General features: G+C 39.2%; 1 protein-coding gene and 1 long non-coding RNA gene across 4 annotated transcripts in view; one reads left to right on the forward strand and one right to left on the reverse strand.

The window, feature by feature from the left end:
- Positions 1–9,996, reverse strand: part of LOC142827355 (uncharacterized) — a 47,319-nt gene extending 37,323 nt beyond the window's left edge. The window contains exon 1 of the long non-coding RNA XR_012902063.1: positions 9,778–9,996. This is a non-coding gene — a long non-coding RNA (uncharacterized LOC142827355). The remainder of the gene's footprint in view (positions 1–9,777) is intronic.
- Positions 1–16,715, forward strand: part of CACNB2 (calcium voltage-gated channel auxiliary subunit beta 2) — a 384,628-nt gene that overhangs the window by 307,683 nt on the left and 60,230 nt on the right. For all 3 annotated transcript variants that reach the window (XM_006119502.4, XM_075922478.1, XM_006119505.4), the window contains 2 exons: positions 5,599–5,721; positions 12,552–12,688. In XM_006119502.4, the coding sequence (XP_006119564.2) occupies positions 5,599–5,721; positions 12,552–12,688 (260 nt within the window). The remainder of the gene's footprint in view (positions 1–5,598; positions 5,722–12,551; positions 12,689–16,715) is intronic.

Raw genomic sequence — 16,715 nt, forward strand, 5'->3', positions numbered from 1 at the left:
CAAACCAATAATTGTCTGAGAAAGAAACATTTGTGTTACTCCACTTCTCAGCAAGGATATCATAGGTAAGTCCTGCAGTGAGACATTATATTACTGAGACTCCGTTATTCTTGCAAAACATCATGTACCCCACAGCCTGTGTAGCACATTAGTCTTAAAATAAGCAGCAGAGACTCTTCTCCCCCTCATGGCCCACCTCCCTTTCCAATCCAAACACCACAGAATCATATTTATACCTGGTATTGTTTCATTATTTTTATAGTAAATCCTATATCAGGTGACTTTGGTTTGAGGTAGCTGATGCTTTTTCTGTGGTGGTAGGATACTTTGCCTTTTTTCCATTCTCTTTTTTGGGCAGAGATGTTGGTATTTTTATACTTGGGATAAAGAGTACTGAATTGTTCATCCATCACCCTAGCAACACTTCACGGCAATTAGCTACTTGCTGTAGCACACCCCAATTTCTGTCTCCAAATTCAGTGCTGTCCATACCATAAACATGTTAACTTGACACTTCTGCTAAAGCAATCAGCAGTAAGATAGTTAATGCTGATTTTGATATAGTCACACAGATGTGTTAATACTCTATTAAGATGGATAGGGTATCAGTTATCTCCAGTTCACACGTTGAAACTATTTAAGCAACCATAGGGACTAGGAAATTTGAGGCAGATCTGCAGCACTAAGGGAACAGAGAGCTATCTGGGGACTCCTCTGATATAAGGGGAATTTCTAGGGGGAGAGGCAAAAGTATGGCCTGGGGCAGCTGGAGCTGGAGTCCAAAACACTCTGCACTACAAGACTTCTGAGCCAGCAGAACAGGCCCTAGAGGACTGTTTTAGGTGGCAAATTTTCTGTTCTAAATTATGTCAGGATCCGGTTAGGGCTCCGTTTTGGTCAGGGATCCATGCATAACCATCCTGGGTCTTGCAATAAGCATAGCTTGACCCAACCTTAAGGATCTAGCTCTTTTTTTCCTCCACATTTTAAATTAAAACTTAGATTTTGGAGAAATTATATTAAATCTACAATTATTACTCAATGAATATCACAGCAGTCTGCAGAATATTTATTAGTAACTGTGTGTTATCAAAAATTATCAAAAGTAAGCTGCACATGTAAAATTAAATAAACTAATTATTTTATTATGCCATTTCTTCGATTGTATATGTTGTTTATTCATTTACTTCCAAAATTGGGAAAGTCTATACTCTGTTGAGTGTCTCCATAATTAATGTGAGCAAGTGAGATTCTTCTGTCTGGACAATGTTTGCTTTAAAATTGCTTTGAGAATACATATTTTTTACTTTCATTATTTGGATTTTTAAAATGTGTACCTTAATCAATGTTTCCTCTAATCTTCTCTATCCATCTGGGGATTTTTTTTTCCATCCATGTGCGAAATACATTTTATGTTCACTGGGGCATATAGAATGTACACCACCAATAGAGAAACAAAATTTAGCGGTGGGTGCTCTCGTAATCAGCTGGGAAACATTTTAATTTCTCTTTTGCAGGGAACACTAACTTTAATGGTGCAGTTACATGGGCTTTCTTCTATTTAATTATTCTTTAATAATGGCTTATTATATTTTATCACTTATTCTTAGTGTACCACTAAATTTGGAATATGATTTTTCTCTGAGAAGTGACTAGGAAAGATGGCACCTTCTTATTCAACAGATTGCCTCTTTGATCCTGTACCGTAGACTTGGTAGAATCAAACCCTCTATGTATATTTAAGAACATTTCATTTCAAAATAGTTTAGTGCATTATAATATATATACGCATCACACACAGATTGCAGACCTGTTGACTTCAGAATAAGCTTTCTCTAGTATTTTCTCCATTTCTCACTGCAAAGCCTACACAGTATGAGAGAGTTCTAGTTACAGTCAGCTTCTAACCATGATAAAATTTGCAACTCTCTTTTAAATTAGGGCAGAATTGCACTTTAGAATCTTTTACTGGTTGATATTAAATGGTATTCATACATTAACTAGAATGAACTTTGAGATGAACGTTGAGTCTGCAGTGCTATTGGCTAAAAATACATCCTTTCATTCATAAAATGAGAAAATATGACAGGGAGCATTTGTAATGAAATAAACATGGAACTTCAGAGTGCCATTTTTTTATACAAGTACTTTTCAGTGTAGGAAACATCTTTTAAACACCAGGAGAAGATTGCTAGACTATTTAACAGATGGAAAAGTCTTGGCATCATCTAGTTTTATGTGTAATATTGTGATGGTGTGCTTTTTAGGAAATGTTGTACCTGACAAAGCTGTAAATGGACAATCTGACCTAGGATTTCAGTAGCAACTAGCTACTTTGGGTGCTTCAGTTTCTGGATGCCCAAAAACACAAGTCATTTTTGAAAATGTATGCCTTTAAATTATATTTGTACATGAACATTACTAACTAGCCAATTAATCCGTCATAAGACAGGATTTTCAAGTCTCTCCTCCATGTCGGTCTTCTCTCCTGACCCTCCGGTCTCTCGCTCCGTGTCTCTCTCTCTCCTCCTCCTACTGCCTTCCCCTCTCTCTCTCTCAGCTCTCCTCTGCCTCCTGCCTCTCTCCGTCTCTCTCTTTCACTTCTCCTCCCCCTCCTGCCTCTCACTCGGGGGACCGTGGACCCCAAATGGCCGTTTGGACTATGCACTCCCCGTGCTGCGTGGGGGATGCGGAGCCCAAATGATCGCTTGCGCCGCTTGCTCCCACACGGCGGCCTGGCTAAGCAGCGCAGAAGTCAGCGGAGCGCCACCGCAGGAGGCGTAGGGGGGCGGGGTGGTGACGTTCATGGCCACGGGGCGGAGCCTGGAGCCGCTGTCATGCCGCACATCACCGCCCTGCCCCCCTTCGCCTCCCACCGTGGCACTCGGCTGACTTCTGCACCGCTCAACTGGGCTGCCGCGAAGGAGCAAGTGGCGCAAGCGCCCGTTGGGCCCCACACTCCCCAAGCAGCACGGGCCACCAGAGGGAACAGCCAGCATTTCAGGCAACAGCGCCCCCCCAGAGGGAACAGCTAGCATTTCAGGCAACAACGCCCCCCCCCCCCCCAGAGGGAACAGCCAGCATTTTGGCATTACAGACTCAGACACTGGGCTACTATATATATGATGATTCTGTTGCTTTGAAACTGTCCACTATTTTTCTAGTGAACTAGTTAGAATATACATGTTATCTTCACATTTTAGAATAAAACAGGGCTTATAATTTAGAAGTTATACATAAGAACATAACAACGGCCATACTGGGTGAGACCATTTACAGCTAGACCAGTATTCCTGTCTTCCAGCAGTGGCCATTGCCAGATGCCCCAGAGGGAGTGAACAGAACAGAGAATCATCAAGTGATCCCTCTCTTGTCACCCTTCCTACGCATCCTGTCTAGCAGCCACTGATGGACCTAACCTCCATGAACCTATCTAGCTCTTTTTTGAACCCTGTTTAAAGTCCTAGCCTTCACCACATCCTCTGGAAAGGAGTTCCATAGGATGACTGCGCTGTGTAAAGAAAAACTTATTTATATTTGTTTTAAACTTGCTACCTATTAATTTCATTTGGTGACCCCTAGTTCTTACATTATGGGAACAAGTAAATAATTTTCCACACACGGCATGATTTTCTAGATGTCTATCATTCCCACCTGCCACCCCAGTCTTCTCTTTTCTAAGCTGAAAAATTTCAGTTTCTGTAATCTTTGTTCAGATGGCTCACGTTCCTAATTATTTTTGTTGCCCTTCTCTGAACCATTTCCAATACCAATATATCTTTTTTGAGATGAGGTGACTACAACTTTTTTAATGATTCCTAACATTCTGTTTGCTTTTTTGACTGCCGCTGCACACTGAGTGGATGTTTTCAGAGAACAATCCACAATGACTCCAAGATTACTTGCGTAGTTATAGCTAAATTAGTCCCATCACATTGTATGTATAGTTGGGATTATTTTTTCCAGTGTGCATTACTTTACATTTATCAACATTAAATTTCATTTGCCATTTTGTTGCCCAATCACTTAGTTTGGTGTGATCTTTTTTAAGGTCTTAACAGTCTGCTTTAGTTTTAACTATCTTGAGAAGTTTAGTATCATCTGCAAATTTTGCCACCTCACTATTTACCCCCTTTCTCCAGATCATTTATAAATCGGTTGAGTACGATTGGACCCAGTACAGAAAACCTATAATTTATTTCCGGTCTTTTAACCAGTTATCAGTCTATGAGAGAACCTTCCCTCTTAACCCATGACAACTTACTTTACTTAAGAGCCTTTGGTGAGGAACCTTGTCAAAAGCTTTCTGGAAATCTAAGTACACCATGTCCCCTGAATCCCCCTTGTCCACATGTCTGTTGACCCCCTCAAAGAACTCTAGTAGATTAATAAAGCATGATTTCCCTTTATAGAAACCATGTTGACTTTCCCCAAGAAATTATGTTCATCTATGTGTCTGACAGTTGTTTTTTTTTGCTATAGTTTCAACTTATTTGCCCGGTACTGATGTTAGTCTTACCGGTCTATTATTGCCAGGATCACCTGTAGAGCCCTTTTTTATATGTTGGTGTCACATTAGCCATCTTCCAGTCATTAGGTACAAAAGCTGATTTAAAGGATATGTTATAAACCACAGTTAATAGTTCCACAATTTCACATTTGAGTTCTTTCAGAACACTTGGGTGAATGCCATCTGGTCCTGGTGACTTGTTTCTGTTAACTTTATCAATTTGTTTTGAAACCTTTTCTAATGACACCTCAGTCTGGGACAATTCCTCAGATTTGTCACCTAAAAAGAATGACTCAGATTTGGGACAGAAATGTTAAAGGTAGAGTAATTTGGCTCAAGTTTGGAAATCTCCTTCATATTCTGAGCTGTGAAGACCGAAGCAAAGAATTCATTTAGTTCCTCCGCAATAACCTTATTGTCTTTGAGAGCTCCTTTAGCATCTCGATTGTCCAGTGGCCCCATAGGTTCTTAAGCAGGCTTCCTGCTTCTGATGTACTTAAAAACTAATAGCAAAATGTTTTTTAAGTTTTTGGCTAGCTGTTCTTTAAACTCCTTTTTGGCTTTTCTTATTATATTTTTACACTTAATTTGACAGAGTTTATGCTCCTTTCTATTTTCCTCACTAGGATTTGACTTCCACTTTTTAATGATGCCTTTTTAATTCTTCTTTTACTTCGTTGTTAAGCCACGGTGGAAGTTTTTTGGTTCTCTTATTGTTTTTTAATTTGGGGTATACATTTAAGTTGGACCTCTATTATAGTGTTTTTGAAAAGTCTCCATGAAGCATGCAGGGATTTTATTTTTGTCACTGTACCTTTTAATTTCTGTTTAACTAACCTTTTCATTTTTGTGTAGTTCCCATTTATGAAATTAAATGTCAGTGTCAGGCTGCTGAGGTGTTTTTCTCACCATAGGGATGTGGCATGTGGCAAGTTTTATGGCATATAGGTTTGCTATGTTAATTAGAAGAATGTTAGGTAGGTAACTTGATGCAAGACTTCCAGGAAGTATATATCAGTATATCTATATCTGACTCGATAGGTACGAGAGAGAAATTTTTCAAAATCTGTTTACTTTTTGCCTTGCAGACAAAACCTGTTGCATTTGCAGTCCGGACAAATGTCGGCTATAGTGCAGGACATGATGATGACGTCCCAGTTCCAGGCATGGCCATCTCATTTGAAGCAAAAGATTTTCTTCATGTTAAAGAAGTACGTAAACCTTTCAGCTGGTTTCACTCTTTTAATAATAACACTTTAATATTATTGTTACCAAATGTAACAGTGCAACAGGATTTGTATCTTCCTGGAAATAGGTGTCCATTGTATGTGATCACTTGAACATGGTGCCCTCAAACATACACCATTTGAAAAGGAAATGAGGTTATTCTATGATGATTGTGTCACTTTTGTAGGCCTTAATCTAGTTCTGCAATCTTTTTTTTCAGTGATGTAATATCTGAAGGGATTCATTGTCCTCCCACCACAGAGATTGATTCTGATTTAGCAGCTTGTGCCTGAAAAAATGTCCTGGCACTACTTTTTTTTCCGGGAGTATCTTCATTGATTTCAGTTAATTATATTACATTGTGAACAACTAAATATATTAATATAAGGAATTACACCATAAATAAGCAATGTAATAATTACCAGAATGCTTATGCTAGCTTCCCAAGTGACCATATAACCACATTGTGCTATTAGTCTATCCTTTCATCCAATGAATTATTAGAAAATTTGTACATAGTCACAAAGGGAGTTTCACACCCACAAATTCCTCCTTTCCTCCCTACTTTCAAGAATAATATAGAAGGTCAAAGTCTGAAGTAAATAATTTTAAAACTTTCTGCCTGGGACAGCTGCTTGGTACAGCTTCTATTGTTCTGTTCTGAATTTGTTTTCATATTTTATGCAAGTCCTCAGCCCTCTGACATATTGTCCCAGGTTGATCTTCCCATGATCCCCCAAAATTGGAGACTTATGAGTGGTTACCACAACTCCGATTGCTTACTGATGCAGTACTCTAAATAAAGAGGTACAAAAACTGGGAGTCAGCATAAAAAATATTGGAACAATTCATCTGTACATGTGTAAAAACATCTGGAGCTTCTTTAAAATCAGACACATTTTTGCTCTTGCAGAGACATGGTATTCAATTGTTGTTAATAATGGTGGCATCCATAAGGTGGGTAATTTCCCCAGCATTCATGGAACAATTATTCCCAAAGGAATTTACAATGGGTAAACAGAGATTAGGGAAACTGAATAATAAACAGAGATTTAGGAGATTTAGGAGGGTTAAAAACTTTTCTCTTTGGCCTCTGATGATAGGACAAGAGGTAATGGGCTTAAATTGAAGTTTAGGCTGGACATTAGAAAAACTTTGTAACTGTCAGGGTGATTAAACACTGGAATAAATTGCCTAGGGAGGTTGTGGAATCTCCGTCATTGGAGATATTTAAGAGCAGGTTATATAAACATCTATCAGGGATGATCTGATGATTGTGGGTCCTACCATGAGGGCTGGGAACTGGACTTGACAGACCTCTCCAGGCCCCTTCAGGTCCTAGTAGTCCAGTTTACATTGGTGATTAATGATTGATTTTCCTATTAACATAAAACAGATATAAAAAGGAATAATTCAGAGTCAAACGGTGCACATTGAAGAAACAAAATATTCTCTGGAATCCCTATAATCTATCCTAGGTAATAGTGTCAGTGACAAAAAGGGATTTTAATTAAGAATTTTTAGGAAAAGAACCATGGCAACACTATAATATTTTTCATATACATACCCCAAATGGGAATGTAAATAATATTCTCATGAAAAACTGCATTTTCAGTTTTAATTGACTTTATATATACTTGAAATGTTTAAAAGTTTGACTCAGTTTGTTTAGTTAAGCCAAATTTGGTGATTATCCTATTCAAAATTCAAAACTGATTTGGTAATATCACAAAAGAAGATTTTTAATTGGATTTCCTTGTCACTCTTGGAACAGACTCCAAGAGAATGAGCCAGCCGCCTTTCTATATTATGTTGTCCTCTGTACTTCTAATCCTAGCTAGGCTCTGGTGCACAGATGGATGAAGATAAAATATAATGAAGGAAAAAGTTACTTGAACATTTTTTTAGGTCCTTAATAAACAGTCCTTGTTTAAACATGTAGTGAAAACTCAGGTCCATTGTCATTTTGTCTGCAACTCTATATATTATTAGGGAAAGAGAAAAAGTGATAAAATGAAGTTATTTACACAACTTCAATAATACGGGAAAATATATTAGTAGTTGGTTGCCCTTAAAATGTTCCAGTTTTGCCGTATAAAACTAGATGATGGTTCATCCCTCAGTATTTCTGGAGCTCCCCGTTAGGGAATATTCAAAGTAATAAAATATAAATATTGTCTTATCTTGGGAAATGGAAAAGTAGTAGCTACTATGAAATTCAACATTGTGTCCATTGTTGAATGGACAAAATATTTTAAGAAAGAACACTGTGCACTTTTACCCACAAAATACAGCCCTATTCAGTCAGTCTTTGAAGAGCAATTGCTATCTGTTGCTTCTATGTATGGAAGAAGAGCCAGGTGCGGCCAAAGAGTTTGTGGGACCCAAAGCAGCATGGCTGGGCTGCGCACCTCCCAGTTAGAGCAGTGAGTGAGCAGCCGGGTACGTGGTGCTGGGAGGTGGGCAGCGTGGGGCCCTGAGTCATATGGCCATGCGGTTCCCAGTCAGAGCAGTGAGTGAGCAGCTGCGTGGGCAGTGCTGGGAACTGGGCAGTGTGGGATCCTGAATGCGTGGGGCCATAGGCAACCGCCTCGCTCACCTTGCCCAAAGACCGGGCCTGAGAAGAACCCAATCAGAAATGAACCTATACAATGGTGTAATTCTCCATATTGAATTAGTAACACATTTCCTCTCTACCAACATCAGATTGAGCTGTGTGAATATGGTACAAGGTGAGATAAAGTACATCTTTCTACACCAAAAAAACCCACAATACCATCATACTCACCCTTTGGTGAGTGGGTGGTGTTTCAGTGCTTTCAAGTCTGCTCAGGAGTCCCCCAAAGAAAGTAACTCTAAGTCCTGTTAGTGTTTCGATTAGTAGTCTGCCAGCTGCAGTCTTTTGTGAAGGGTGTTGCTAATTTGGTGTCACGTCTGACACTTTGGCCAGTGCTATTTGTATTTGCAGGTTTGGTCTCTTTGCACTGCCACAGAAGGATCCAGCGTTCATAAAAGTGACATAATTTTAGATGTTGTTATTGGTCACAAAGTTATTCAGTCCTTTTTTTAAATATTTGGTTACAGTTTTTGTGATATATCGCAGCAGTGAATTCTGTGTGCTGATTGCACATTGCCTTCTGTGTGAAATAACATTTCCTTGTAGTTTAAAATGTATAGTTAGCTGAACCAAAATAATGTCGTTGAATGATATCCATATTCTCCTATTACACAGCACCATAAAAGGTGACAGTCACAGTTTACTAATGTTTCTGAATTACCTTTGTTTCCTTTCTAAAGTTTCCCAGGTATCCATCTTGCTTTTCTAACTACAGCACATTGGTTAATATTACATAGATTTACATCACAACTCACATCAAACTTCAAAGCCAATCAAGTAACTTTGTATTACATAAAGGAAATTCAGTCAAAAATAAACTCCTATGTTTTGCTCTCAAATTATCAAAAATATCTGGTAACACGTGCACACAATTCCCAGAAAGCTGAATATGGGTCCTATCTGTAAGGGGTAAACAGTGAGGTGGCAAAATTCATAAGTGATACAAAACTACTCAGGATAGTCAAGTCCCAGGCAGACTGCAAAGAAGTACAAAAGGATCTCTCAAAAGTGGGTGAATGGGCAACAGAATAGCAGATGAAATTTTTAATGTTAAAAAATACAAAGTAATGCACATTAGAAAATATAATCCCAATTATACATGTAAAATGACGGCCTAAATTACCATTCAAGAAAGAGATCTTGGAGTCATTGTGAATAGTTCTCTGAAGACATCTACTCAATGTACAGTCAGCTTTTGTGGGTAAAAACCATTTCGTCAGATGCATGACTAAGTGGTTTCAACCTATGAAAGCTTATGCCCAAATACATCTGTTAATCTTTAAGATGTCACAGGACTTCTCATTGTTTTAACAGATATAGACTAACACAGCTACCGCTCTGAGATTGTCAATCAGAAAAGTGAACAGAATGTTGGGAATCATTAAGAAAGGGATAGATAATAAGATAGGAAATATCAAAGTACCTTTATATGAATCCGTGGCATGCCTGTATCTTGAATACTGTGTGCAGCTATGGTCACCCCATCTCAGGGAAAGAAAAGAAAAGAAAAGAAAAACGAAAATCAGTAACATAAGGGCAACAAAAATGATTAGGTATGAAATAGCTTCTGTATGAGGAAAGATTAATAAGACTGGAACTTTTTAGCTTGGAAAAGAGATGACAAAGGGTAGATATGATTGAGATTTAAAAAATCATTACTGGTGTAGAGAAAATATATAAGGAAATGCTATATTTTCTCCTCATAACACAAGAACAAAGAATCACCAAATGAAATTAGGCAGCTGGTTTCAAACAAATAAAAGGAAGTAGTTTATCAGCTTGTGGGACTTTTTGCCAGAGGATGTTGTAAAGGCCAAGACTTATGACATGATTAAAAATAAACAGATAAGTTCCTGGAAGATAGATCCATCAATAGTTATTAACCAGAATGGGCAGGAATGCTGTCCTTACCCTTTGTGTGCCAGAAGCTGACAATGAGTGTCAGGGATGGATCACTTGATGGTTACCTGTTCTGTTAATTCCCTCTGGGGCATCTGAGACTGGCCAGTGTCAGAGGACAGGATGGGCTAGATGGATCTTTGGTCTGACTCAATATGGCTGTTCGCATGTTCTTATGACAAATCAGTGCTGAAACAAAGTTGATCTAATGGGTGAAAGATTAAAAGCTCTACATTGTCAAACTGTGTGGTAGTGGAAATGGATCTAAATATTTAAATATGAATGAAGTGTGGCTCTAACTGATCTGTTTAATGTTATATGTATGCATAAAGTGACATTCCGTTAACTTAGATGTCTTGTATGTGAAACCTGCTTTTAACTTTTCCATTTATACATAAATATCATAAAACATTATAAACTTAAGAACAACAAATAGTCTGGTAGCCCTTTACAGACTAACAAAACATGTAGATGGTATCATGAGCTTTCGTGGGCACAACCCACTTCTTCAGATGACCGGAGTGTTGGATGTCTAGAACCAAAACTAAATAAGGGAGAAGAGGGGGGCAAAAAGAGTCAGTGGGTATATAAATATCAAAGGAAAATCCCAGCTGGTATGTAACAAGCGAAACTGATAGTCTATAAACACCTAAAGATTGGATAGTTAAAGGAAGCAGATAAGGACCATTAGTTAGCATTTAGAGAGGAAGGAGTACTAACACCAAAATTTACATAGACAAAGAACCATTGGCGCCTTCATTGGTTGGTAGGATGATAATGTCCAAGCCATCCGGTATCTCTATTCAAACCATTGGCATGCGAATTAAACTTGTGAATGAATTGTAATTCCACCCCTTCCCTGGGTATTTGGCTTGTGGAATTGATCTGTAACAAAATAGCAACTTGAAGTTCTCTTAATGAGTGACCAGGCAGATTAAAGTGTTCACCAATAGGTTTCTGTATGTTCCCTTTATGGAGATCTGATTTGTGTCCATTGATTCTTTTCCATAGGGACTGTCCAGTGTATCCAATATATATTGCAATGGGACATTGCTGGCATTTGATGGCATAGATCACATTACTGGATGTGCAGTTAAAGGCACCTCTGATCTGGTGGTTTATGTGTTTGGCTCCAGTGATGAATTTGCTTGTATAGACATGAGGACAGAATTGTCACCGGGATTGATTGCAGGGCTGGGTTCCTGCACATGTGGATGTGAATATTTTACAGTTGGCTAGAATATACCATGTAGATGGCATGTGTAAATGTGATAAATCTGAAATAAGGAGAGAGGGAATTATGAAATCTCAGAGGCAGAGTAGAGGGTGATTTTTAAAGCCAAGTTTTATATACTAGGTAAAGAGTTGGAAGTCATGGGCTACAGACAGGAAGATATGCCTCTAGAGACAAGCTTTGAAGTGTTAAGGTTTATAGTGGATGTTACAAATAATAGGAGCAAAGTGGAAGAAGTACATACTGTCCACTGGAGAGAGAAACAAAGTGGGGGTATGTCTATACTACCCCGCTAGTTCGAACTTGCGGGGTAATGTAGGCATACCGCACTTGCAAATGAAGCCCGGGATTTGAATTTCCCGGGCTTCATCTGCATAAACCGGGCGCCGCCATTTTTAAATCCCGGCTAGTTCGAACCCCGTGCCGCGTGGCTACACACGGCATGGAGTAGCTAGTTCGGATTAGGCTTCCTAATCCGAACTAGCTGTACTCCTCATTCCACGAGGAGTACAGCTAGTTTGGATTAGAATCCTAATCTGAACTAGCTACTCTGTACCGCGTGTAGCCGCGCGGCACGGGGTTCGAACTAGCCGGGATTTAAAATTGGCGGCGCCCGGTTTATGCAAATGAAGCCCGGGAAATTCAAATCCCGGGCTTCATTTGCAAGTGCAGTATGCCTACATTACCCTCCTAGTTCGAATTAGGAGGGTAGTGTAGACATACCCTGGGAGAAAAGGCAAAATGCTGGGATTTGAAAAAGATAGAGAACAATCTATAAAATAGAAATGGAAAGGGTTAAAGTCAGAGAGATGGAAGGAAAGTCAAATTAATGGTGAATCATAAAGACTAGGAGAGCGAGATTTAGTGCATACATGAGTTATATTTATTTTAAATGTATTTCTGCAAATTCCCAGGACTCTTCATAGCCATAATAATTTAGTGCACTGGAGGAGAATTCTATGAACTGAAGAATGGATTGCAAATTAGAGGGGAAAAAACAATAAAGTAAACCAGCAATATTATTTTGTAAAACATGTTTTTTTTTAATTTCTTTGTATCTTCAGAAGTTTAACAATGACTGGTGGATAGGACGATTGGTAAAAGAAGGCTGTGAAATAGGATTCATACCAAGCCCAGTCAAATTAGAAAACATGAGGATACAACATGAACAAAGGGCAAAGCAAGGAAAATTCTACTCCAGGTAATAAAGGCAAATTTTAAAATATCTTTCACTGTGACGTATAGCTTATGAATAATTTAAGGTACCTAATCTTTCTTTACTGTTTTCTCTTTAATGAATATAAGCGTTAACTTGGTATATTCTGGATTAATTAAGGAACACCTGTCACAAGTTAATATTTGATTGGTCTGATTTCATTGTTACTGTTGAGAAAAAGCAGGGAATATTGGTCAAAATGAGGACAATGTGCAATTTTTAATGGGCGTCAAATGGCTAAAATGCCAAATAGTTTTTTAGAAATGTTAGGGTTTACATATAAAACTAGTCTTCATCTGAATCTCACTTAAACTGGAGGCCACTAATTGATCATGAAGCAGGAGGAATAAAATGTAAACAAGGTTTTTCCAGAGACACAAGCTAGAACTGATCATCTCTCTGTAGCTAGCATCTGGCAAATTGGAATTTGCATAGCAGAGTTCTGAGTGCATTGAACATCCCCCTTGGTAGAAGGTGAACCAGTCTACTCAGGTGTTCCAGTGGCCAGTAGCTGCCACTCTTCACTTGTCTTTTCTCTATAGCCAGGAATTCTAAGCTTTTCTCGGACAGTGCTGTGTGCTAGTTTTGCAGCTGTTAACCTATATTAGTTTACTTTGTTTAATGTACTTTTCAGACCTATTAGCAGTGCTGAATTTACATTGTCACTTGGGTTAAATTTTAAAGAAGATATTTCTTAAAAGGGTCTGCAAGGACACCAAGATTTTAAAGAACCAGACTGTGATAATACATTCTTATTGTTGAGTCTCTTGTCTTTCATCTTGTTATCTTTTTAGTTTGGGTCTATTTTGTATTTTTTTTTTGTTACCTTTGCTATCCAGGCATCTCCTCTTATATCTATTTTTCTTTTGTAAATATGGAAAATAGCTCTGTGACTTCAAACATTTCCACTAAGTGCTAGGGATAGTATCGAGTAACCAGTAAAATGGTTATCCGGTAAGCATCATCCTTAATCGTTACCCAGGAGTAGCCCCCTTCTCGAGCCCCACCAAGACCCCTGTGCAGGGTTGCAAGCTCCCAGCCTATATAGACTGGGAGCTGACAACGCCACACACACCCCCATTGGGGAAAGTCAGGGGCAGCTGTGATACGAGCAGTAATCTCTATAGGGGCCTCGGAGCTGCAATGGCAGTGGTAGCCCCTATACAGTGGGGGCCACTGTAACCGGTCTCACCCTCCCCTCCACTCTTTAAATGGTTAAATGCAATATTAGCACTACATTTAACCCATGAGATTTGGGACACTAGCTTGTCAGAAACTGGCACAAGTATGGCCTAAAGGGTTCAGGAGAAGTGCTGCAATATCCTGGGAGTCTTTGAAAGAGGGGGAAACTGACTGTTCCCCTGGGGACCTGAAGTCTCTCTCTCCGCCCCACCTCACCCACCCTTTTTTTTAAAATAAGAAGGATTACATTGATTATTCTGAAAAGCTTTCAAAGACTCAAAGGTGGAATCTATGATGTTCTTGGAAATATATGTCCTATTGATCTGGAGTTAGTGCTAACACACTTGGTTCTAGATCAGTAATAGTTTTCATAGGAGTACGTATATAAACTGCTAAAGAAATTACCGAAAGACCCATCTTATTACTGACAGGTATATGCAGTAGCCATGAATATCTACAAAGCTAACTTATCATCCTTCAGAGTGCCTCCCGCTTCCCCCCTTCACACACACACACAAATAAAAAAACTCTTTGGGGGAGGGACTGTATTTTTGTTTTGTGTTTGTACCATAGCATAGTGGTGGCCTGGTTCATTACTATACTTTATAGGCATGACAAGAATACACTCTAGTATTACAAGAGCAACAACAACACAGGGCCCTCTTATCCATGGTTCAAATTAAAGCCTTCTTGATAACTAAAAGTAGGATAATGAGAACTGGGAAGGGAAAATTCAGCAGTCAGCTGGTGTTCAGATGTTGAGCTCAATTCTGATTTCAATCAAGCCAAAGTAAATCTAGGATAAATTCACTGAGGAAAGCAGAATTACTCTGGATTTACCTTGTTTTAACTAAAACTAGAATGTGGTCCATTGTAATATGTTTGCAGTACCATGACACACTACCATAGCTGTTACTATAATTATATTACCCTGAGGCTTCCATAGTCTCAGACAAGACAGGAAGTGTCTCCTCATATCGGTCTGTCTTGTCATTCAAGACTAACTTAATGTTGGTTTAAGGACAGCTTCTGACATCCAGGTGGGATATGTAATTCCTATGTGCAAATTATAGCAAACATCGATAGAGCAGAATTTATATCCAAATCTGCAAAAATGATCCATAGATATAAAGCAGATATCTTAAATAGGTTTCTAAGTACAACATTTGTATCTGCATCCACATCTATATCCGCAAAAATGAGCCACGGATATCAGCATCCATATCAGCAAATGCAGATACTGGTGGATATAAAGCCATATCTATGGATTTGCAGGACACTAAACATTGAAATGTTCACTTCTGCATGAGGTGGTTATATTGTCCCCTATCAGTCAAGTTAGATGTAATTACCATTCCTGTCTCAGATGGTAGGGACTAATTCGATGAGGCTGAAAATCTTAGCATTAATGATCACTTATAGCCAGATCAACTCTCTGAATTTCATATCTTATCTCCTTTAACATATCTCCTGGACAGCACAGACTAGCTAGCTAGGTATCTCAGATGAGAGGTCTGAAGTCCTAATTTCTCAGGTGGAATCAACTGGAAAGATCTACAAATTCAAATGGACCAGTTTTGTAGTCACTGGTAAACAGGGCCAGATAAACCCTTTTTATTTGCTCTACTCAAAAACATTCTGATATTATTTTCTCACATTGTCTGGGTTAGAGACATCTTCCCTCTGAGAATTCTTAGCTTTTATTTGGGCTTTTCATAAACATGCTGAAAGTAAATTTGTTTCTGTTCAGGCCCTGCCATGCTTGTCACTTAAAATGTGACAGTTACCAATTATAGTTTTACTATATCTACTGAATATGAATATTTAGCATGGACTTAGAATAGTTTGTGAGAAAGTTTATTGTAGTGGCCCCTTTCCCAAATTGCTCAAACCTGCTTCAGGTGCTTCCTACTTGCAGTTGCCTCTCCCTGTCCTCAGCTGAGTTGGCTCCTGGATTCTTTGTTTGATGCCTCCACCCAAGATGGCTTCTTATCATGCCTGAGGGTGTTGTCCGTTGAGAAAAGGAATAATGATGCTAACGGCCAAGAAGTATAAAACCCAGTACAGATGAAATAATGAAGTACATTAACCCAAACTCTAGCAATGGAATGCCACACCGAAAAGTATCAGTATAACACGGGACATTATATGGAGCAGGAAAATAGGATCCAGGGAAGGAACGGTGTAGGGTTAACTAAAAAGTGTTCAACACTAACAAATGAACAAATTCCCCACCTCCCAACACTCACAACTCTTTCCAACCCTCGGCTTCCTTCCTGGCACCTTCCCAGGGAAATGCTGGGGTTGAGTCTGGAGCTGTATGCTACATTTAAGTCAACCTAAATGAGTGACCAGGCAACTCTGGCTCATCATTTTTCTGATAAACTGCTTGTCTAGATCGCACCATGCAAAAGCCCCTATGTTCTCCTCAGCAGCAGTTTCTGCTTCACTCTCTCCTACCTGTGACTCCAAGTGTTCCAGGAAATGATGTCAGAGGGATCTGACAGCCATTGCAGTTATAGTCCTGGGTAGAATCAGCTGCAGTCTCAGTCTGATACTTCAGCTGACAAACTCTAATTTGGGGCTACAGAGTTGGGTAGTGTCAGACTCTAGGGGTATGTCTACACATAATGTAATGTAATGTAGGCATACCGCACTTGCAAATGAAGCCCGGGATTTGAATTTCCCGGGCTTCATTTGCATAAGCGGGGAGCTGCCATTTTTAAACCCCCGCTGGTTCGAACCCTGTGCAGCGCAGCTACACGGGGCACGAACTAGGTAGTTCAAACTAGGCTTCCTAGTTCGAACTACCGTTACTCCTCACTTCACG

This window comes from Pelodiscus sinensis, chromosome 2 (assembly GCF_049634645.1).
Source record: "Pelodiscus sinensis isolate JC-2024 chromosome 2, ASM4963464v1, whole genome shotgun sequence".
NCBI lineage: Eukaryota > Metazoa > Chordata > Testudines > Trionychidae > Pelodiscus > Pelodiscus sinensis.